Source organism: Rutidosis leptorrhynchoides, chromosome 10, assembly GCF_046630445.1.
Source record: "Rutidosis leptorrhynchoides isolate AG116_Rl617_1_P2 chromosome 10, CSIRO_AGI_Rlap_v1, whole genome shotgun sequence".
Classification (NCBI taxonomy): Eukaryota; Viridiplantae; Streptophyta; class Magnoliopsida; order Asterales; family Asteraceae; genus Rutidosis; species Rutidosis leptorrhynchoides.
The window spans coordinates 21,619,643-21,645,745 of record NC_092342.1 but is presented as its reverse complement, the minus strand read 5'-3'; the positions used below and the strand labels follow the sequence as shown (position 1 = coordinate 21,645,745).

Genomic DNA, 26,103 nt, shown 5'->3' with positions numbered 1-26,103 from the left:
CTTAAAACTTTCACTGCTAAGCAAATTATAAAATGCTATATAGCTAATGGTCCTTATTTCCTTACATTAAAATTTTTAATTTACATTTAAAATCTAATAGCTAATGGTCAAGATCATTTCCACCAAAAGTGTTTCAGGATGAACCAAAAATCCCAACCCGAAAGATACTAATCATAGACCATTTCAATGTAACAAAAACGCTACTAAGTTCTCTACACCGCAAAATAACTAATCTCTTTCGGCCCAGCAAACAGGGTTCTTTTAACCAAAACACACCACAACAACAATAAAACACGAAAAGCCTATTCTAGGTTCATGAAAAGAACAAAAACCAACCATATCCCATTCAAAAATTTGATCCACCTCCCAATATATTTCGTTCAAATCGCACTAAAAACATGTACGGGAGCAACCCAATGCGATCAAGGAAAGATTTAAATAGTCAACAACAAACAACATACGGCTTGAGGTTTCTTGTATCCTGATTTCTTTCATGTGGTTGCAGACTCACAAGGTACGTGATTATGGTTGTGCTCGCCTTCATACGTAACGATAAGCATATCCGAATCATCCAAACATCGTTCCACGTGCTTCCTTGCAGGACAACCTCTCATGCTACTGCATTTATAGTAACCCCTGTTCATCATCATCAACAACCAAACAAACCGACTTTAGTTTATTCAGAGTAACATATTCAGGTTGAATTAGTGTCTATACATGAAAATTCAAAGGCTAAGTCATCTGAGAAGATAAATTTTAGCCCATTGCTTACAAATCAGCACAAATTTAACCCGTGTGACCTTTTGGGTAAACAGGTCAAACAAGTTGGAGGGCTGATCTAGGTAGTGCAAGTCAAATTTATTATATGATACTCCATAAGATATTAAAAATATATATATAAATTTTTTTTTAAGGGTTGGTGGGTCGGCTCGTACACCCAAACCTGCTTAGCTCATTCACTTAAAATCACCTTGGAGCGATTAAAGATTCAAATAACAAAGATCCAAACCTGACATGATAAAATAAAAAAAGTTGGCATGTTGAGAATCCCAACCCTAACCTGGGTTGGGATGCCAACCCTAATACACTTAAATTGTGTCGTTTCGAGTCGTGTTGAGCATTGTAAACCTTTCGTATTTGATGCTCTGACTATTTATATAGAGCCTCTTTAGAAAATTATTGATCCGGGTCAACCGAATCCCTGATTCAACCAACTACATGTTACCCACCCGCTTGATCGCCTATTATGCCACCAGTATCTTCTCTATGTTGAACACAACATGAGGTCATGTTTCATCAGATCATAAAACTGTGGGCCTATGGGGCCTAATTATTGATTACAAAAATGACTTGTTTAATGGATTTGAATTTGCGATGTGAGGGACCATGACCTCTCATATTGTCTATTACATGGTAGGATTTCAATCCTATCTTAAATCAAAGCATACACGATTTAAAGTCTTAATGTTTTCTAGAATTAATACAATACACATTTTTTGCCGTTAAAAAAAAAAAAAAATACACATTTTTGTGTCTTACTTTGTAGTTGCTTAACTTTCTCTCTGTTTTACTACATCAACTTGTTAATACTACTAATTTGAAATTTCATCTCTATTTGGAAAATTATAGCTAATCAGGCATATAATATAATCACTATCCACATTCTTGGTTTTGTTTAAAGAACTGAACTGAAACAGTTCAGTATTTTTCATTCTCAATAAAAAATAATAATAATTTTCATATGTCGTAAACATGTAAAACGAAACAATATTTTTTTGATATAAGGTTCTTCTTGTAGAAGTCTTATCGTTATTCCTTTGTACAAACAGTTTTAACGTCTCAATATTTGTGCAGTCTGGTTTCCAATATCCATGTATTATGCAAATGCGTAAATGAAACACATTAATCGATGATGAACGACAGTGTGCTAATATCCTATCCCGTCCCAAAGGTCTATTTTAATTACCATATATGAATTAAAGAAATTATTACTTTTGAACAATTAAAAATAAGATTCATTATTACGTATTGATAACGATAGGTACCTGGGATGAGGAGAACCTTTGATAGGCTTTTGGCCGTATTTTCTCCAAGAATACTCATCGGGAGGGATATCAGCAAGCTTGTTACTAACAGCTGGTACTTTAATCGACCTCTTGATCCTGTTCTTCCTAATCAACAAAACAAACAAATATTCATTCAAAATCATTATAATTAGAGGGGGAGTTTCAAACTATGGATGAACGTTTTAAAACAAACGATGTTAAGTGAATAATCAATATCATACAAGTTCTGCAGGAGATGTAATCAGATATGCTTCACTTGTTTACAGTTGAAAATATTAATTTTGAGTTTTGTTGGATGGTTCTAAACCATAAAAGTGAAGCATATATAATGATTTTAACCCTAGGTAAAATTCAACAAATTTTCAGAAGTTAAACCCTAATAAAATGATATTACTTATCCATATAAAGATCATTTTCTTGAAACAGTACCAAACTGATTACTTGACCATACTTTATAATAAGATGATCATAAGGAAAATTTGTTTATCTAAAGCCTGAAAACTTGATTCAAAAAACTAATAGCTGGATCCAATTACTCAAACACTAACACCTAGACCCAAATACTAAAAACTTTATCAAGACGCTAAAACTGGCAATGGTGACCTCAAGCCACAATATAATCACTTTCAAAGTAAACATCCTAAAAGCAGCATAAAATAATTTAGACATATATAGTATATGTTTTTTTGTTTAAAAAAAAAAAAAAAAAAGTCATATCAAACTAAGAATAATGATTAAAACCTCTTCTTGGAGCAGTGACATCGACCAGAACTCCCACATTTTACACTCCCATCGTCTCCCCTACCAGAACACCTCGACCTATGTTGTTGTGAACCTTGATCAGTTGACCGAGTTGACCCGATCAATTGAAACGAACTCCCATCTAAAGTAGTCACACTCCCATCAAGACTCAATGAAGACATAAAAGATCTATTCGACGAAAGCGTAGGGGTACAACCGGCATTGTCAAAGTTCAAACTTATCCCACTGTTACTACGCCGATATATCATTTCCGCCTGCTGTTTAAGCTGCAATTGTGCCTGCTGCTGCTGGTGGTGATTGTTTTGCAGAAACTGGTAATTCAAATTCGGATTCGGATTCGGATTAGGGTTATGTTGATTGATCCCCATTTGAATCGGGTTCTTCCCAAACGAGCTCAATTCGAGTGACGTCTTATGATTCCCTAAAGACAGAGTGTTCGTAACACCGTTTGAACCGATTTCTTGAACTGTTCGAGTCTGATTAAAAGGTGTGAGATGAAATTGAAGGGCTTTTGGTGGTTCTTGAATTGTGGGGCTGTCTAAAAACATGTGTTGAGGGATCAAACTTTGAAACTTATTTCCTTTTCGAACCCTAGCATGACTTAAACCATAATCAAGTAAAGATGAAACTTGCTTAAATCTGGCAACAGCATCCCCTGTTTGTAAAGTTAGGTTTTTTGCTTGTACATGATCTTTAGGTTGAGCTAAAAGATTAAGTATCCTATGGCAACTTTCAACAGCAGCTTTATTAGCTGCTTCCACCTCCTCCATTAATCCCCAAATTAAACCCTAATCCCAAAAACAACAAATCAAACCAAAAATACAACATGAAAAGCCCTAAATAAAATTCTTAAGTTTAGGACATTTTAAGTAAAAAAACCATAACTGCCCTGATATCAGTTCATCTCAATAACAAAATGGTCCACTGAAATTGGTGAAATTTTTGGATCAGCAGGGTGAACCGAGATTAACTTAGGGCGATTTTTTAGCAAAATAGAAAGATAAACATGACGTAGATAAAAAATAAGAAATACAGTATATAATAAATATAAATATGTATATAAAAACAACTTGATGAAAACAATAAACAAAATAAGCAAAAAACAGACCTTATTGCAAGAGGTTTATAGGAACCCTAAAAACGAGAATATTTAAATATTCATGTTGTTAAGAGAAGACTTCCCTTTTGATTCACACAGATGATTCGCAGGAAGAAGCGAAGAAATACACCAAGAACATATAAAAGTTTATTTATTTATTTTATTTAAAATTTAAAAGAAAATGAGGTGAATATAGGAATTATTTTATTTTATTTTATTTTTATTTTTAGTAAAAAGAAGAAGGAAGAGGATGTCAGAAGAAAAAACTGCCGTCTTTGCCCCAGATTTCAAAGGTAGGTCCCACCAGGGTCGATTTTGGTAATATAATTTCTACTTTTGTTTGCTAGTGAAATATATAAAATAAAATATAGATAAATAAAGGCACAATTTTTTTATATTTTCATAAAAAAAAAAAATTAAATTGTCTATTTTTTATTTAGAGATAATTAACATGGGACGCAGGGGGTATACAATATTATTTTTTAATTATCTCAATTAATAGTTTATTTTTATAAAAAAAATAAAAAATAATAAGTTAAAGTTATTTAATACCAATAATTATTTCATATAAGACAAAAGTTACATAAATAGTATAGGGTAAATTATAAAATAAACAAAAAATATGGTGTAATTATGACATTTATAAATTATACGGAGTATTTTTTTTCTGAGTAATATGTGACAAATGAAGTACAAAAAGATGAGTAATAAAGCTATTAAATATTTAAATTTTAGATAACATATAAATAGATAACATATAATATAATATAATATAATATACTATAATATAATACTACATGTTTTATATTAATAGTTATGTTTTGACTTTAGAAGTTTTACTTTTCAACATTGACTTTATTATTATTATTATTATTATTTTGTTATATAATACTTGATGAACGTTATATAAGTAAAAACACATTCAAAAATGAATTCAAAGACATAAATTTTATCAAATAATATTTTATAATGTCAAAAATATTTAATGTAAAAGTCGAAAAGAAAAGACATTTAATATAGAACTATATTACAATAAATTACAATATAGTACAATCCATTATATAATACAATACAATACAGTACAGTACTGTACTGTACAATACAATATAATGCCATATAATACAACTACTATAAAACCATAGTGTAATATAATATAATATAATATAATATAAATATAAATATAATATAATATAATATCATTAATATTATACAATATAATAATATAATACAATAATAGAATATAATGAAATATAATATATTATATAATATATAATATGATATAATATAATTCAATATACTATAATATTATATAGTTAAAGGCAAAAATTGCTTCCCTCCGCTTCCCCTGATTGGTTACTTTTCCCTTGATCCTACCAATATATATATATATATATATATATATATATATATATATATATATATATATATATATATATATACAACAACAACAACAATACCCAATCCCGCACATGCGAGATATGAAGAAGGTGAGATGTAGACAATCCTTCCTCTACCGTAGCGTATAAGAGAAGTCTTTTTTTCTAACCATGAGTCAAGAAAAAAATTCTTCACCCATAGAAGTAGAAAGTCATCCCTCTCTCTACTCCAGGGCAGAGAGATTGCTTCCGTGGGGACCTCCGGCCATTAAAAAAACGTTTAAATTAATAAACAGAAAAGAAAATGAGACTCCGTGGAAATTGTAAGATCAAATTTCCAAAGGTTTTAAAGCCTGCCTGAAAATCAATTTAGGCTCTAAGCGGCATTCAAGTCGCCATAAATCGATGCTTGTTGTTGCCTCAGAAAATTGAGCCAAAAAAAAAAACCTTGTGGACATAAACTCGAAAGGCATGCAAGGTGGAAGCTATTGCGCAAGCAAAGAGCCAACCACCTGTAACAAACCAAAACACCACTCATGCACCTTTACGGCAGCTGAAATGTCCTGTTCTTATTGATTAAAAACGTTCCATATTAATTGATTTCGTTGCGAGGTTTTGACCTCTATATGAGACGTTTTTCAAAGACTGCATTCATTTTAAAACAAACCATAACCTTTATTTCATTAATAAAGGTTTAAAAAGCTTTACGTAGATTATCAAATAATGATAATCTAAAATATCCTGTTTACACACGACCATTACATAATGGTTTACAATACAAATATGTTACAACAAAATAAGTTTCTTGAATGCAGTTTTTACACAATATCATACAAGCATGGACTCCAAATCTCGTCCTTATTTAAGTATGCGACAGCGGAAGCTCTTAATAATCACCTGAGAATAAACATGCTTAAAACGTCAACAAAAATGTTGGTGAGTTATAGGTTTAACCTATATATATCAAATCATAATAATAGACCACAAGATTTTATATTTCAATACACATCCCATACATAGAGATAAAAATCATTCATACGGTGAACACCTGGTAACCGACATTAACAAGATGCATATATAAGAATATCCCCATCATTCCGGGACACCCTTCGGATATGATATAAATTTCGAAGTACTAAAGCATCCGGTACTTTGGATGGGGTTTGTTAGGCCCAATAGATCTATCTTTAGGATTCGCGTCAATTAGGGTGTCTGTTCCCTAATTCTTAGATTACCAGACTTAATAAAAAGGGGCATATTCGATTTCGATAATTCAACCATAGAATGTAGTTTCACGTACTTGTGTCTATTTTGTAAATCATTTATAAAACCTGCATGTATTCTCATCCCAAAAATATTAGATTTTAAAAGTGGGACTATAACTCACTTTCACAGATTTTTTACTTCGTCGGGAAGTAAGACTTGGCCACTGGTTGATTCACGAACCTATAACAATATATACATATATATCAAAGTATGTTCAAAATATATTTACAACACTTTTAATATATTTTGATGTTTTAAGTTTATTAAGTCAGCTGTCCTCGTTAGTAACCTACAACTAGTTGTCCACAGTTAGATGTACAGAAATAAATCGATAAATATTATCTTGAATCAATGCACGACCCAGTGTATACGTATCTCAGTATTGATCACAACTCAAACTATATATATTTTGGAATCAACCTCAACCCTGTATAGCTAACTCCAACATTCACATATAGAGTGTCTATGGTTGTTCTGAAATATATATAGATGTGTCGACATGATAGGTCGAAACATTGTATACGTGTCTATGGTATCTCAAGATTACATAATATACAATACAAGTTGATTAAGTTATGGTTGGAATAAATTTGTTACCAATTTTCACGTAGCTAAAATGAGAAAAATTATCCAATCTTGTTTTACCCATAACTTCTTCATTTTAAATCTGTTTTGAGTGAATCAAATTGCTATGGTTTCATATTGAACTCTATTTTATGAATCTAAACAGAAAAAGTATAGGTTTATAGTCGGAAAAATAAGTTACAAGTCGTTTTTGTAAAGGTAGTCATTTCAGTCGAAAGAACGACGTCTAGATGACCATTTTAGAAAACATACTTCCACTTTGAGTTTAACCATAATTTTTGGATATAGTTTCATGTTCATAATAAAAATCATTTTCTCAGAATAATAACTTTTAAATCAAAGTTTATCATAGTTTTTAATTAACTAACTCAAAACAGCCCGCGGTGTTACTACGACGGCGTAAATCCGGTTTTACGGTGTTTTTCGTGTTTCCAGGTTTTAAATCATTAAGTTAGCATATCATATAGATATATAACATGTGTTTAGTTGATTTTAAAAGTCAAGTTAGAAGGATTAACTTTTGTTTGCGAACAAGTTTAGAATTAACTAAACTATGTTCTAGTGATTACAAGTTTAAACCTTCGAATAAGATAGCGTTATATATATGAATCGAATGATGTTATGAACATCATTACTACCTTAAGTTCCTTGGATAAACCTACCGGAAAAGAGAAAAATGGATCTAGCTTCAACGGATCCTTGGATGGCTCGAAGTTCTTGAAGCAGAATCATGACACGAAAACAAGTTCAAGTAAGATCATCACTTGAAATAAGATTGTTATAGTTATAGAAATTGAACCAAAGTTTGAATATGATTATTACCTTGTATTAGAATGATAACCTACTGTAATAAACAAAGATTTCTTGAGGTTGGATGATCACCTTACAAGATTGGAAGTGAGCTAGCAAACTTGAAAGTATTCTTGATTTTATGTAACTAGAACTTGTAGAATATATGAAAAACACTTAGAACTTGAAGATAGAACTTGAGAGAGATCAATTAGATGAAGAAAATTGAAGAATGAAAGTGTTTGTAGGTGTTTTTGGTCGTTGGTGTATGGATTACATATAAAGGATATGTAATTTTGTTTTCATGTAAATAAGTCATGAATGATTACTCATATTTTTGTAATTTTATGAGATATTTCATGCTAGTTGCCAAATGATGGTTCCCAAATGTGTTAGGTGACTCATATGGGCTGCTAAGAGCTGATCATTGGAGTGTATATACCAATAGTACATACATCTAAAAGCTGTGTATTGTACGAGTACGAATACGGGTGCATACGAGTAGAATTGTTGATGAAACTGAACGAGGATGTAATTGTAAGCAAATTTGTTAAGTAGAAGTATTTTGATAAGTGTCTTGAAGTCTTTTAAAAGTGTATGAATACATATTAAGACACTACATGTATATACATTTTAACTGAGTCGTTAAGTCATCGTTAGTCGTTACATGTAAATGTTGTTTTGAAACCTTTAGGTTAACGATCTTGTTGAATGTTGTTAACCCATTGTTTATTATAACAAATGAGATGTTAAATTGTTATATTATCATGATATTATGATATATAATATATCTTAGTATGATATATATACAGTTAAATGTCGTTACAACGATAATCGTTACATATATGTCTCGTTTCGAAATCATTAAGTTAGTAGTCTTATTTTTACATATGTATTTCATTGTTAATACACTTAATAATATATTTACTTATCATTTAACATAATTAACCAAGTGTATCAATATCTTAATATGATTCATATGTACCTAGTAAGACGTTGTTATAACGATAATCGTTATATATATCGTTTTCGAGTTTCTTAAATTAATAGTCTCATTTTTATGTATATAACTCATTGTTAAAATACCTAATGAGATACATACTTATAATAAAATCATGTTAACTATATATATAACCATATATATGTCACCGTATAGTTTTTACAAGTTTTAACGTTCGTGAATCACCGGTCAACTTGGGTGGTCAATTGTCTATATGAAACATATTTCAATTAATCAAGTCTTAACAAGTTTAATTGCTTAACATGTTGGAAACATTTAATCATGTAAATATCAATCTCAATTAATATATATAAACATGGAAAAGTTCGGGTCACTACAGTACCTACCCGTTAAATAAATTTCGTCCCGAAATTTTAAGCTGTTTAAGGTGTTGACGAATCTTCTGGAAATAGATGCGGGTATTTCTTCTTCATCTGATCTTCACGCTCCCAGGTGAACTCGGGTCCTCTACGAGCATTCCATCGAACCTTAACAATTGGTATCTTGTTTTGCTTAAGTCTTTTAACCTCACGATCCATTATTTCGACGGGTTGTTCGATGAATTGAAGTTTTTCGTTGATTTGGATTTCATCTAATGGAATATTGAGATCTTCTTTAGCAAAACATTTCTTCAAATTCGAGACGTGGAAAGTGTTATGTACAGCCGCGAGTTGTTGAGGTAACTCAAGTCGGTAAGCTACTGGTCCGACACGATCAATAATCTTGAATGGTCCAATATACCTTGGATTTAATTTCCCTCGTTTACCAAATCGAACAACGCCTTTCCAAGGTGCAACTTTAAGCATGACCATCTCTCCAATTTCAAATTCTATATCTTTTCTTTTAAAGTCAGCGTAGCTCTTTTGTAGTGACCCGAACTTTTCCATGTTTATATATATTAATTGAGATTGATATTTACATGATTAAATGTTTCCAACATGTTAAGCAATCAAACTTGTTAAGACTTGATTAATTGAAATATGTTTCATATAGACAATTGACCACCCAAGTTGACCGGCGATTCACGAACATTAAAACTTGTAAAAACGACATGACGATATATATATGGATATACATATGGTTAACATGAGATTATGATAAGTAAATATCTCCATAAGTATATTAACAATGAGTTATATACATATAAACAAGACTACTAACTTAAGGATTTCGGAACGGGACATATATGTAACGATTATCGTTGTAACGACATTTAAATGTATATATATCATATTAAGATATATTAATATATCATAATATCATGATAATATAATAATTTAACATCTCATTAGATATAATAAACAATGGGTTAACAACATTAATTGAGATCGTTAACTTAAAGGTTTCAAAACAACACTTACATGTAACGACTAACGATGACTTAACGACTCAGTTAAAATGTATATACATGTAGTGTATTTAGATGTATTAAAATACTTTTGAAAGACTTCAAGACATATATCAAAACACTCATACTTAACGAAAATGGTTACAGTTACTTTTCCATTCTTTTCTTTCATCAAGAATTCTAGTCGTATTCTTACCCGTATTATACACAGCTTTAAAACGTACTTACTATGGGTATATATCAATAGGAACTAGCATGGGATTCCACTCTTGATTATGTCATGTATGACTAATCAATTTTAACTTCTACCATGAGCTAGTCAACTAACTAGAACTCCTTTTAACCCCACTCACCACTCACCAATTACCACTCATCATTCACTCCATTTCACTTCCAATTCTCTTTCTAATTCTCTCTCAACACACACACACACTATTATGAACGTATTTTTCCAGTAGTTAATCATCATCTTCATCAAAAATCACTTCAAGAATCAAGCTATAATCATCATAGGAAGAACACTTCAAAAATCCCTTCAAGTTTACTAATTTACTTCCAAGCTTTCTAATCCATTCCAAGTAATCATCTAAGATCAAGAAACCTTTGTTATATACAGTAGGTTATCTTTCTTATTCAAGGTAATATTCATATTCAAACTTTGATTCAATTTCTATAACTATAAACTATCTTAATTCGAGTAAAAATCTTACTTGAACTTGTTTTTGTGTCATGATCCTACTTCAAGAACTTTCAAGCCATCCAAGATCCTTTGAAGCTAGATCATTTCTTGTCACTTCCAGTAGGTTTACCTACTAAACTTGAGGTAGTAATGATGTTCATAACATCATTCGATTCATATATATAAAACTATCTTATTAGAAGGTTTAAACTCGTAATCACTAGAACATAGTTTAGTTAATTCTAAACTTGTTCGCAAACAAAAGTTAATCCTTCTAACTTGACTTTTAAAATTAACTAAACACATGTTCTATATCTATATGATATGCTACTTAATGATTTAAAACCTGAAAACACGAAAAACACCGTAAAACCGGATTTACGCCGTCGTAGTAACACCGCGGGCTGTTTTGGGTTAGTTAATTAAAAACTATGATAAACTTTGATTTAAAAGTTGTTATTCTGAGAAAATGATTTTTATTATGAACATGAAACTATATCCAAAAATTATGGTTAAACTCAAAGTGGAAGTATGTTTTCTAAAATGGTCATCTAGACGTCGTTCTTTCGACTGAAATGACTACCTTTACAAAAATGACTTGTAACTTATTTTTATGACTATAAACCTATACTTTTTTTTATTTAGATTCATAAAATAGAGTTCAATATGAAACCATAGCAATTTGATTCACTCAAAACGGATTTAAAATGAAGAAGTTATGGGTAAAACAAGATTGGATAATTTTTCTCATTTTAGCTACGTGAAAATTGGTAACAAATCTATTCCAACCATAACTTAATCAACTTGTATTGTATATTATGTAATCTTGAGATACCATAGACACGTATACAATGTTTCGACCTATCATGTCGACACATCTATATATATTTCGGAACAACCATAGACACTCTATATGTGAATGTTGGAGTTAGCTATACAGGGTTGAGGTTGATTCCAAAATATATATAGTTTGAGTTGTGATCAATACTGAGATACGTATACACTGGGTCGTGGATCGATTCAAGATAATATTTATCGATTTATTTCTGTACATCTAACTGTGGACAACTAGTTGTAGGTTATTAACGAGGACAGCTGACTTAATAAACTTAAAACATCAAAATATATTAAAAGTGTTGTAAATATATTTTGAACATACTTTGATATATATGTATATATTGTTATAGGTTCGTGAATCAACCAGTGGCCAAGTCTTACTTCCCGACGAAGTAAAAATCTGTGAAGGTGAGTTATAGTCCCACTTTTAAAATCTAATATTTTTGGGATGAGAATACATGCAGGTTTTATAAATGATTTACAAAATAGACACAAGTACGTGAAACTACATTCTATGGTTGAATTATCAAAATCGAATATGCCCCTTTTTATTAAGTCTGGTAATCTAAGAATTAGGGAACAGACACCCTAATTGACGCGAATCCTAAAGATAGATCTATTGGGCCTAACAAACCCCATCCAAAGTATCGGATGCTTTAGTACTTCAAAATTTATATCATATCCGAAGGGTGTCCCGGAATGATGGGGATATTCTTATATATGCATCTTGTTAATGTCGGTTACCAGGTGTTCACCATATGAATGATTTTTATCTCTATGTATGGGATGTATATTGAAATATGAAATCTTGTGGTCTATTGTTACAATTTGATATATATAGGTTAAACCTATAACTCACCAACATTTTTGTTGACGTTTTAAGCATGTTTATTCTCAGGTAATTATTAAGAGCTTCCGCTATCGCATACTTAAATAAGGACGAGATTTGGAGTCCATGCTTGTATGATATTGTGTAAAAACTGCATTCAAGAAACTTATTTTGTTGTAACATATTTGTATTGTAAACCATTATGTAATGGTCGTGTGTAAACAGGATATTTTAGATTATCATTATTTGATAATCTACATAAAGCTTTTTAAACCTTTATTGATGAAATAAAGGTTATGGTTTGTTTTAAAATGAATGCAGTCTTTGAAAAACGTCTCATATAGAGGTCAAAACCTCGCAACGAAATCAATTAATATGGAACGTTTTTAATCAATAAGAACGGGACATTTCATCTTTTGTCGACTTTGGGCGGTTTTCAACCGTTGTTGAATTTGGATGATCTTCTCGGTAGTTTCTTGTATAATCTCCGGACCCGTAATCTGTCTATCCCCCAGTTCACTCCAACAAATCGGAGACCTGCACTTTCTACCATAAAGTGCTTCAAATGGCGCCATCTCAATGCTTGAATGGTAGCTGTTGTTGTAGGAAAATTCAGCTAACGGTAGATGTCGATCCCAACTGTTTCTGAAATCAATAACACATGCTCGTAGCATGTCTTCAAGCATTTGTATCATCCTTTTGCTCTGCCCATCAGTTTGTGGATGATAGGCAGTACTCATGTCTAGACGAGTTCCTAATGCTTGCTGTAATGTCTGCCAGAATCTTGAAATAAATCTGCCATCCCTATCAGAGATAATAGAGATTGGTATTCCATGTCTGGAGACGACTTCCTTCAAATACAGTCGTGCTAACTTCTCCATCTTGTCATCTTCTCTTATTGGCAGGAAGTGTGCTGATTTGGTGAGACGATCAACTATTACCCAAATAGTATCAAAACCACTTGCAGTCCTTGGCAATTTAGTGATGAAATCCATGGTAATGTTTTCCCATTTCCATTCCAGGATTTCGGGTTGTTGAAGTAGACCTGATGGTTTCTGATGCTCAGCTTTGACCTTAGAACACGTCAAACATTCTCCTACGTATTTAGCAAGATCGGCTTTCATACCCGGCCACCAAAAATGTTTCTTGAGATCCTTGTACATCTTCCCCGTTCCAGGATGTATTGAGTATCTGGTTTTATGAGCTTCTCTAAGTACCATTTCTCTCATATCTCCAAATTTTGGTACCCAAATCCTTTCAGCCCTATACCGGGTTCCATCTTCCCGAATATTAAGATGCTTCTCCGATCCTTTGGGTATTTCATCCTTTAAATTTTCCTCTTTTAAAACTCCTTGTTGCGCCTCCTTTATTTGAGTAGTAAGGTTATTATGAATCATTATATTCATATATTTTACTCGAATGGGTTCTCTGTCCTTCCTGCTCAAGGCATCGGCTACCACATTTGCCTTCCTCGGGTGGTAACGAATCTCAAAGTCGTAATCATTCAATAATTCAATCCACCTACGCTGCCTCATATTCAGTTGTTTCTGATTAAATATGTGTTGAAGACTTTTGTGGTCGGTATATATAATACTTTTGACCCCATATAAGTAGTGCCTCCAAGTCTTTAATGCAAAAACAACCGCGCCTAATTCCAAATCATGCGTCGTATAATTTTGTTCGTGAATCTTCAATTGTCTAGACGCCTAAGCAATCACCTTCGTTCGTTGCATTAATACACAACCGAGACCTTGCTTTGATGCGTCACAATAAATCACAAAATCATCATTCCCTTCAGGCAATGATAATATAGGTGCCGTAGTTAGCTTTTTCTTCAATAACTGAAATGCTTTCTCTTGTTCATCATTCCATTCAAATTTCTTCCCTTTATGCGTTAATGCAGTCAAGGGTTTTGCTATTCTGGAAAAGTCTTGGATGAACCTTCTGTAGTAACCAGCTAGTCCTAAAAACTGGCGTATGTGTTTCGGAGTTTTCGGGGTTTCCCACTTTTCAACAGTTTCTATCTTTGCCGGATCCACTTTAATACCTTCTTTGTTCACTATGTGACCGAGGAATTGAACTTCTTCCAACTAAAATGCACACTTTGAAAACTTAGCATACAATTCTTCCTTCCTCAATACTTCTAACACCTTTCTCAAATGTTCACCGTGTTCTTGGTCATTCTTTGAGTAAATAAGTATGTCATCAATGAAAACAATGACAAACTTGTCAAGGTATGGTCCACACACTCGGTTCATAAGGTCCATGAACACAGCTGGTGCATTAGTTAAACCAAATGGCATGACCATAAACTCGTAATGACCGTAACGTGTTCTGAAAGCAGTCTTTGGAATATCATCTTCTTTCACCCGCATTTGATGATACCCGGAACGTAAGTCAATATTTGAATAAACAAACGAGCCTTGTAGTTGATCAAATAAGTCGTCGATTCTCGGTAGTGGGTAGTGGTTCTTGATGGTAAGTTTGTTCAACTCTTGGTAGTCGATACACAACCTGAATGTACCATCTTTCTTCTTGACAAACAAAACAGGAGCTCCCCACGGTGATGTGCTTGGTCGAATGAAACCACGCTCTAAAAGTTCTTGTAATTGGCTTTGTAGTTCTTTCATCTCGCTGGGTGCGAGTCTGTAAGGAGCACGAGCTATTGGTGCAGCTCCTGGTACAAGATCTATTTGAAATTCAACGGATCGATGTGGGGGTAATCTCGGTAATTCTTTCGGAAATACATCGGGAAATTCTTTTGCAATGGGAACATCATTGATGCTCTTTTCTTTTGTTTGTACTTTCTCGACGTGTGCTAGAACAGCATAGCAACCTTTTCTTATTAGTTTTTGTGCCTTCAAATTACTAATAAGATGTAGCTTCGTGTTGCCCTTTTCTCCGTACACCATTAAGGGTTTTCCTTTTTCTCGTATAATGCGAATTGCATTTTTGTAATAAACGATCTCTGCTTTCACTTCTTTCAACCAGTCCATACCGATTATCACATCAAAACTCTCTAACTCTACTGGTATCAAATCAATCTTAAATGTTTCGCTAACCAGTTTAATTTCTCGATTCCGACATATATTATTTGTTGAAATTAATTTACCATTTGCTAATTCGAGTAAAAATTTACTATCCAAAGGCGTCAATGGACAACTTAATTTAGCACAAAAATCTCTACTCATATAGCTTCTATCCGCACCCGAATCAAATAAAACGTAAGCAGATTTATTGTCAATAAGAAACGTACCCGTAACAAGCTCCGGGTCTTCCTGTGCCTCTGCCGCATTAATATTGAAAACTCTTCCGCGGCCTTGTCTATTGGTGTTCTCCTGGTTTGGGCAATTTCTAATAATGTGGCCCGGTTTTCCACATTTATAACAAACTACATTGGCATAACTTGCTCCGACACTACTTGCTCCGCCATTACTCATTCCGACACCATTTGTTCCTTTCGTTCTATTAACCCCTGGTCCGTAGACCTCACACTTCGCCGCGCTATGACCATTTCTTTTACACTTGTTGCAAAATTTGGTGCAGAACCCCGAGTGATACTTTTCACACCTTTGGCATAGCTGCTTCTGATTGTTGTTGTTGTTGCGGTTATTATTGTTGTTGGGATGATTGTTGTAGTTGCTGCTGCTGCTGTTGTTGTTGTTGTTGTTGTTGTTGTTGTTGTTGTTGTTGTTGTTGTTGTTGTTGTTGTTGTTGTTGTTGTTGTTGTTGTTGTTGTTGTTGTTGTTGTTGTTGTTGTTGTTGTTGTTGTTGTTGTTGTTGTTGTTGTTGGGCTGTTTGTTGTAGTTGCGATTGATGTTGCGATTGTTGGGATAATTGTTGCGATTATTGTTGTAATTGCTGTTGTTGTTGTATTGGTGATTCTTATCACCGTTTTCCTCCCACTTTCTTTTGACTTGCTTCACATTGGCCTCTTCAGCAGTCTGTTCTTTAATTCTTTCTTCAATCTGGTTCACTAGTTTGTGAGCCATTCTACATGCCTGTTGTATGGAGGCAGGCTCGTGTGAACTTATATCTTCTTGGATTCTTTCCGGTAATCCTTTCACAAACGCGTCGATCTTCTCTTCCTCATCTTCGAATGCTCCCGGACACAATAGGCACAATTCTGTGAATCATCTTTCATACGTGGTAATATCAAATCCTTGGGTTCGTAACCCTCTAAGTTCTGTCTTGAGCTTATTGACCTCGGTTCTGGGATGGTACTTCTCGTTCATCAAGTGCTTGAATGCTGACCACGGTAGTGCGTACGCATCGTCTTGTCCCACTTGCTCTAGATAGGTATTCCACCATGTTAACGCAGAACCTGTGAAGGTATGCGTAGCGTACTTCACTTTGTCCTCTTCAGTACACTTACTTATGGCAAACACCGATTCGACCTTCTCGGTCCACCGTTTCAATCCGATCGGTCCTTCGGTTCCATCAAATTCTAAAGGTTTGGAGGCAGTGAATTCTTTGTAGGTGCATCCTACACAATTTCCTGTACTGCTAGATCCAAGGTTATTGTTGGTATGTAGCGCAGCCTGTACTGCGGCTATGTTTGAAGCTAGAAAAGTACGGAATTCCTCTTCATTCATATTCACGGTGTGTCGAGTAGTCGGTGCCATTTCCTTCAAAATAATCAAATGGAACAAGTTAATCATACAGAATATTAAGAGTAGTTAATAGTATTTCGTAGCATAATATGAACTCATTTATAAAAGCTTTTTCTTCATATTAGCGTTTTATAAGTTTAAATTCGGGTAGTACCTACCCGTTAAGTTCATACTTAGTAGCTAATATACAATTCAACTACTACAATTCTATATGAAAAACTGATTATAATAATATTTCGCGTTCAAACTTTTACACAATATTTTACAAACTTACAATACCGCTTATTTTACATATAGTATGAAATATAGCACACAATAAATTTGATACAAGATGGTTGTGAAGATAATTCTAGCTAGTACACAAGTCGTTCAGCAAAGGCAATAAAGACACGTAATTCATACGTCCAGAAACAAGTCATGCATTCTGGTTTTACTAGGATTACTTCCCATCCTTGGTCTTGTGGAACATAACCGTTATGGCCGTTGATAAGACAGCGTGTTGTAACGTCGTCAAAGGGACGAGGGTTACGTAATGTCCAACAGTCCCGTAACAATCTAAAAACCTCATTTCTTACCCCAATTACCGACTCCACGTTTTGTTTAATAGTTGTAGCCCGATGTTCTTGTTCTCACTTTGGTGAGAAGCGAACATTACTAATCCGTAAGCATAACATGCTTCTTTATGTTGCATGTTAGCCGCTTTTTCTAAATCACGAAGTCCAATATTCGGATATATTAAGTCAAAATAATTTCTTAACCCATTGCGTAAAATAGCATTTGGGTTCCCCGCAATATATGCGTCAAAGTAAACACATCGTAACTTATGGATTTCCCAATGTGATATCCCCCATCTTTCGAACGAAAGCCTTTTATAAACCAAGGCATTCTTGGAACGTTCTTCGAATGTCTTACAAACTGATCTCGCCTTAAATAGTTGTGCTGAAGAATTCTGACCGACTCTAGACAAGATTTCATCAATCATGTCTCCGGGTAGGTCTCTCAAAATATTGGGTTGTCTATCCATTTTGTGTTTTTATACTGTAAAATAGACAAGAGTTAGATTCATAAAAAAAAATACTTATTAATACAAGCAATTTTTACATATATCATAAAGCATAAGCACACTATATTACATATATTACACCACACGAATACAACTATCTTATTCCGACTCGCTTGTTTCTTCTTCTTCGATTTTGGTTCGTTTTGCCAAGTTTCTAGGGATATATGATGTTCCCCTAATACGAGCCGTCATTTTCCACATTGGTTTAGAAAAACCTGGTGGTTTAGAGGTTCCCGGGTCATTGTTACAACTTAAGGACTTCGGGGGTTGACGATACATATAAAGTTCATCGGGGTTGGAATTAGATTTCTCTATTTTTATGCCCTTTCCCTTATTATTTTCTTTTGCCTTTTTAAATTCAGTTGGGGTAATTTCTATAACATCATCGGAATTCTCGTTGGAATCCGATTCATCGGAGAATTGGTAATCCTCCCAATATTTTGCTTCCTTGGCGGAAACACCATTGACCATAATTAACCTTGGTCGGTTGGTTGAGGATTTTCTTTTACTTAACTGTTTTATTATTTCCCCCACCGGTTCTATTTCTTCATCCGGTTCCGATTCTTCTTCCGGTTCCGACTCTTCTTCCGGTTCCGACTCTTCTTCCGGTTCCGACTCTTCTTCCGGTTCCAATTTACATTTGACTCTTCTTTCGGGAATTTGTGAATCAGTCCACGAATCATTCCAATTTACATTTGACTCTTCATTATTATTAGGTGAGTCAATGGGACTTGTTCTAGAGGTAGACATCTATCACATAATATCAAACGCGTTAAGAGATTAATATATCACATAATATCCACATGTTAAAAATATATAGTTTCCAACAAAATTTGTTAAGCAATCATTTTTCAAGTAAACACGGTCGAAGTCCAGACTCACTAATGCATCCTAACAAACTTGATAAGACACACTAATGAAAAATTCTGGTTCTCTAAGACCAACGCTCGGATACCAACTGAAATGTCCCGTTCTTATTGATTAAAAACGTTCCATATTAATTGATTTCGTTGCGAAGTTTTGACCTCTATATGAGACGTTTTTCAAAGACTGCATTCATTTTAAAACAAACCATAACCTTTATTTCATCAATAAAGGTTTAAAAAGCTTTACGTAGATTATCAAATAATGATAATCTAAAATATCCTGTTTACACACGACCATTACATAATGGTTTACAATACAAATATGTTACATCGAAATCAGTTTCTTGAATGCAGTTTTTACACAATATCATACAAACATGGACTCCAAATCTTGTCCTTATTTTAGTATGCAACAGCGGAAGCTCTTAGTATTCACCTGAGAATAAACATGCTTTAAACGTCAACAAAAATGTTGGTGAGTTATAGGTTTAACCTATATATATCAAATCGTAACAATAGACCACAAGATTTCATATTTCAATACACATCCCATACATAGAGATAAAAATCATTCATATGGTGAACACCTGGTAACCGACATTAACAAGATGCATATATAAGAATATCCCCATTATTCCGGGACACCCTTCGGATATGATATAAATTTTGAAGTACTAAAGCATCCGGTACTTTGGATGGGGTTTGTTAGGCCCAATAGATCTATCTTTAGGATTCGCGTCAATTAGGGTGTCTGTTCCCTAATTCTTAGATTGCCAGACTTAATAAAAAGGGGCATATTCGATTTCGATAATTCAACCATAGAATACAGTTTCATGTACTTGTGTCTATTTTGTAAATCATTTATAAAACCTGCATGTATTCTCATCCCAAAAATATTAGATTTTAAAAGTGGGACTATAACTCACTTTCACAGATTTTTACTTCGTCGGGAAGTAAGACTTGGCCACTGGTTGATTCACGAACCTATAACAATATATACATATATATCAAAGTATGTTCAAAATATATTTACAACACTTTTAATATATTTTGATGTTTTAAGTTTATTAAGTCAGCTGTCCTCGTTAGTAACCTACAACTAGTTGTCCACAGTTAGATGTACATAAATAAATCGATAAATATTATCTTGAATCCATCCACGACCCAGTGTATACGTATCTCAGTATTGATCACAACTCAAACTATATATATTTTGGAATCAACCTCAACCCTGTATAGCTAACTCCAACATTCACATATAGAGTGTCTATGGTTGTTCCGAAATATATATAGATGTGTCGACATGATAGGTCGAAACATTGTATACGTGTCTATGGTATCTCAAGATTACATAATATACAATACAAGTTGATTAAGTTATAGTTGGAATAGATTTGTTACCAATTTTCACGTAGCTAAAATGAGAAAAATTATCCAATCTTGTTTTACCCATAACTTCTTCATTTTAAATCCGTTTTGAGTGAATCAAATTGCTATGGTTTCATATTGAACTCTATTTTATGAATCTAAACAGAAAAAGTATAGGTTTATAGTCGGAAAAATAAGTTACAAGACGTTTTTGTAAAGGTAGTCATTTCAGTCGAAAGAACGACGTCTAGATGACAATTTTAGAAAACATACTTCCACTTTGAGTTTAACCATAATTTTTGGATATAGTTTCATGTTCATAATAAAAATCATTTTCCCAGAATAAAAACTTTTAAATCAAAGTTTATCATAGTTTTTAATTAACTAACCCAAAACAGCCCGCGGTGTTACTACGACGGCGTAAATCCGGTTTTACGGTGTTTTTCGTGTTTCCAGGTTTAAATCATTAAGTTAGCTTATCATATAGATATAGAACATGTGTTTAGTTGATTTTAAAAGTCAAGTTAGAAGGATTAACTTTTATTTGCGAACAAGTTTAGAATTAACTAAACTATGTTCTAGTGATTACAAGTTTAAACCTTCAAATAAGATAGCTTTATATATATGAATCGAATGATGTTATGAACATCATTACTACCTCAAGTTCCTTGGATAAACCTACTGGAAAAGAGAAAAATGGATCTAGCTTCAACGGATCCTTGGATGGCTCGAAGTTCTTGAAGCAGAATCATGACACGAAAACAAGTTCAAGTAAGATCATCACTTGAAATAAGATTGTTATAGTTATAGAAATTGAACCAAACTTTGAATATGATTATTACCTTGTATTAGAATGATAACCTACTGTAAGAAACAAAGATTTCTTGAGGTTGGATGATCACCTTACAAGATTGGAAGTGAGCTAGCAAACTTGAAAGTATTCTTGATTTTATGTAACTAGAACTTGTAGAATATATGAAGAACACTTAGAACTTGAAGATAGAACTTGAGAGAGATCAATTAGATGAAGAAAATTGAAGAATGAAAGTGTTTGTAGGTGTTTTTGGTTGTTGGTGTATGGATTAGATATAAAGGATATGTAATTTTGTTTTCATGTAAATAAGTCATGAATGATTACTCATATTTTTGTAATTTTATGAGATATTTCATGCTAGTTGCCAAATGATGGTTCCCACATGTGTTAGGTGACTCACAAGGGCTGCTAAGAGCTGATCATTGGAGTGTATATACCAATAGTACATACATCTAAAAGCTGTGTATTGTACGAGTACGAATACGGGTGCATACGAGTAGAATTGTTGATGAAACTGAACGAGGATGTAATTGTAAGCATTTTTGTTAAGTAGAAGTATTTTGATAAGTGTCTTGAAGTCTTTCAAAAGTGTATGAATTCATATTAAGACACTACATGTATATACATTTTAACTGAGTCGTTAAGTCATCGTTAGTCGTTACATGTAAATGTTGTTTTGAAACCTTTAGGTTAACGATCTTGTTGAATGTTGTTAACCCATTGTTTATTATAACAAATGAGATGTTAAATTGTTATATTATCATGATATTATGATATATAATATATCTTAGTATGATGTATATACAGTTAAATGTCGTTACAACGATAATCGTTACATATATGTCTCGTTTCGAAATCATTAAGTTAGTAGTCTTATTTTTACATATGTATTTCATTGTTAATACACTTAATAATATATTTACTTATCATTTAACATAATTAACCAAGTGTATCAATATCTTAATATGATTCATATGTACCTAGTAAGACGTTGTTATAACGATAATCGTTATATATATCGTTTTCGAGTTTCTTAAATTAATAGTCTCATTTTTATGTATATAACTCATTGTTAAAATACCTAATGAGATACATACTTATAATAAAATCATGTTAACTATATATATAACCATATATATGTCATCGTATAGTTTTTACAAGTTTTAACGTTCGTGAATCACCGGTCAACTTGGGTGGTCAATTGTCTATATGAAACATATTTCAATTAATCAAGTCTTAACAAGTTTGATTGCTTAACATGTTGGAAACATTTAATCATGTAAATATCAATCTCAATTAATATATATAAACATGGAAAAGTTCGGGTCACTACAGCAGTCATCCCGGAAGCCACACAACTATAGGAAACCCACCAAGCTCAAGAGCAAAGAGAATCGTCCTCAGCCATAATAGCCCCAAGATGCACCGAATGATGCGAAATACTAGTAATACTAATAATAGCATTAGTAACTAATATATAATAAAAATAGTAATAGTATTAATATTGATAATACTAATAATAATTAATAATAATAATAATAATAATAATAATAATAATAATAATAATAATAATATGCTAATGATAGTCAATAGTATTAGTAATAGCCCCAAGACGATAATACTAGTAATACTAATAATAGTATTAGTAACTAACAGATAGTAAAAAGTAGTAATAGTATTAATATTGATAATACTAATGCTAATAATTAATAATTAATAATAATAATAATATGCTAATAATAGTCAATAGTAGTAGTATAGTAGTAATAGTAAAAGGTAATAATAATAAGAGTATTATAATAGAAGAAGTAATAATAATAATAATAAGAGTATTATAATAGAAGAAGTAATAATAATAATAATAATAATAATAATAATAATAATAATAATAATAATAATAATAATAATAATAACAATAGTAGTAATAATAAAGTTGATGATAAAGTAATAATATTGCTAGTACAAATTACAAATAATAATAATAATAATAACAATAATAATAATAATAATAATAATAATAATGGTATAATAGCACTAATAATAATAATAGTAATAATAATAATAATAAAGATAATAATAATAATAATAATAATAATAATAATAATAATAATAATAATAATAATAATAATAATAATAATAATAATAATAATAATAATAATAATAATAATAGAAAGCAACCCTACTCGACTATTCTAATTCTAGTCCTCCACGCATCTCTATCAGAAGTCATGTCCTCGGTCAACAAAAGATCATTCATGTCGAGCCCAATTCTATCCATCCACCTACGAGTAGGTCTACCCCTTCTCCTTATACCATCGACCGTGAGTGTCTCGACTCTTCTAACCGGGGCAATACGTGGTCGCCTCATGACATGCCCAAACCATCGAAGTCGTTCTTCTCTTAGCTTGTCGATGATGCTACTCACTCCAAGGTTATCCCTAAACACACCATTCGGAATCATATCTAACATGGTTTTACCACACGTCCACCTAAGCATCCTCATTTCTGCCACCTCCATCCTTCTCTCTTGGGCCTTCGTCATTGGCCAACATTCTGATCCGTACAACATAGTAGGTCTAATTGCCACTTTGAAGAATTTCCCTTTTAATTTGAGCGGTATCTTCTTGTCGCACAAAACCCCTTTCGATGCTCTCCACTTCAGCCAGCCTACGTTAATATGATGGGTCACGTCCTCGTCGATCCTCCCCGATTTGTGAAGGACCCAGCCTAGATATCTAAACGAATCTTGTGGATGCAAGATCTGGTCCCCAATGTTAATATTCGCTCCAACATTTTGTTCATCCTCCGTCTTGGCGAAATCACACCTAAGATATTATGTCTTTTGTCAACTGATTCGTAGACCATTTTGTTCTAAGGCCTCTCTCCATTGTTCAAGTCTTCTATTAAGCTCTTCCTTGGATTCCGCTACAAGCACAATATCGTCGGCAAAAAATCAGGCTCCAAGGGATGTTCTCTTGTATTCCTCGAGACAGCTCGTCGAGGATCAATGTGAAAAGGAGAGGGTTAAGGGCAGATCCCTGGTGTAGGCCTACTTCTATCAGGAAGTACTCTGTGTTTCCCACAGGCATCCGAACGCAGGACTTCGCCCCTTCGTACATATCCGTAATATCTCTAATGTATCTACTTGGGATACCTCTAACATTAAGAGTCTTCCAGATCAACTTTCGCGGTACACAATCATAGGCCTTCTCTAAGTCTAAGAAGACCATCTCTAGGCTCTTTTGTCTTTCTCTATACTTCTCCATAACGCTTCTTATAATATGAATTGCCTCCATCGAGGAGCGCCCTGACATGAAACCAAATTGGTTTTCCGAAACTATAGTTTCGCGTCGAAGTCTAGTCTCAATCACTCTCTCCCAAAGCTTCACAGTATGGCTAAGTAACTTTATGCCTCTGTAATTGCCGCAGATTTGGGCATCCCCTTTATTTTTGTATATGGGGATAATCTCGCTGAGTCTCCATTCCGTAGGCATTTTATAACTTCTAAGCGTCTTATTGAAAAGACACGTCAACCACCTAACACCATCCTTGCCAAGGCACCACCACACCTCTATTGGAATCTGGTCTGGTCCAACAGCTTTGTTTCTACCCATCTTTCGTAGTGCCGCTCTTACTTCTTCCTGGCTGATCCTCCTACAAAAATTGTTATTCTGGAATTGTCCTATACCACAGTCACGCGGTTCCTCTTGGCGCCCGAGTACCCCTCCTACGAAAAGAGATGAGAAATAACCTTCCCATCTTTTCCTAATTTCGTCTTCCTTCACTATGGTTTGACCGGCTTCATCTTTGATAAACTTGATGTTATCTATATCCCTTCTCCTACGCTCTCTAGCTTTTGCAATCATGTAGATATAATTAGCTCTTTATTTAGAATCTAGTTTCTTATACAAATCTTCATACGCTTTATCTTTTACACGTGCAACAGCTTTCTTAGCTTCCCTTTTGGCTTCTTTATATCTCCCTTCTGCCCTAGTTCTATCCTCAAGTGTTCCTTCCCTGCAAGTAATGAGCTCCCTAAACCTTAGTTGCTTAAGCGCGACTTTGGTTTGTACATCATCGCTAATCCACCATGAATCTCTACTAGATTTGTGTCCTCGCGATGTCCCTACTACCACACCTAAGGCTTCCTTGGCTACATCTCTAATAGTGGAAGCCATACTATTCCACATCTGATCCGCGTCACCATGAGTAGCAATTTTCACTCGTGCCTCTACTCTTTCCAAAACCGAAGCTTTAAAAGTTTCGGCTTTCACTCCATTTAGATTCTTCCATAGGATCCTAGGTTGGACGGGTCTCGCGCTCCTGGTCTCGGCTTTGACAAACACACACACACACACACACACACACACACACACACACACACACACACACATATATATATATATATATATATATATATATATCAAAAGTACAATGTTTCTAAAAAAAGACGTAGCACGAAAGTCATTACGAGCAATTTTTTGGTTACCTTTAATATATAAGATTAATAATAATGTGATAATGTGATTTATAGTTGTTACGGTTCTTAAACACATTAACCAAAAAAACTTGCGTTAATTAAAATTAAAAAGGATACATGAATTAACGGATTTACCCTTACATGCATGGTGTGTGAGATGATTTAACATTATTGTTTAACGAAGTTGGCCAAAGGGTGAGTCAATGACCTGATTGTAGCCATTACGAGCCGCAATTTATTTTATTATTTATGTAATTATGTGA

The 26,103-nt window shown here is 33.3% G+C and overlaps 1 protein-coding gene across 2 annotated transcripts; it reads right to left on the bottom strand.

Annotated features, from left to right (window-relative positions):
- Positions 1 to 287: 287 nt before the first annotated feature.
- LOC139872145 (probable WRKY transcription factor 21) lies at positions 288 to 4,064 on the bottom strand. 2 transcript variants are annotated; one of them, XM_071859966.1, is made up of 4 exons: positions 3,937 to 4,064; positions 2,808 to 3,616; positions 2,046 to 2,171; positions 288 to 636 (listed from the first exon to the last, which is right to left on the bottom strand). In XM_071859966.1, the coding sequence occupies exons 2-4, from the start codon at positions 3,596 to 3,598 to the stop codon at positions 492 to 494; spliced, it is 1,062 nt and encodes a 353-aa protein (XP_071716067.1). In that variant the 5' UTR covers positions 3,599 to 3,616; positions 3,937 to 4,064; the 3' UTR covers positions 288 to 491. The 2 variants fall into 2 exon arrangements, with proteins under 2 accessions (XP_071716067.1, XP_071716068.1); XM_071859967.1 differs by lacking the exon at positions 3,937 to 4,064 and adding an exon at positions 3,790 to 3,808.
- Positions 4,065 to 26,103: the final 22,039 nt, after the last annotated feature.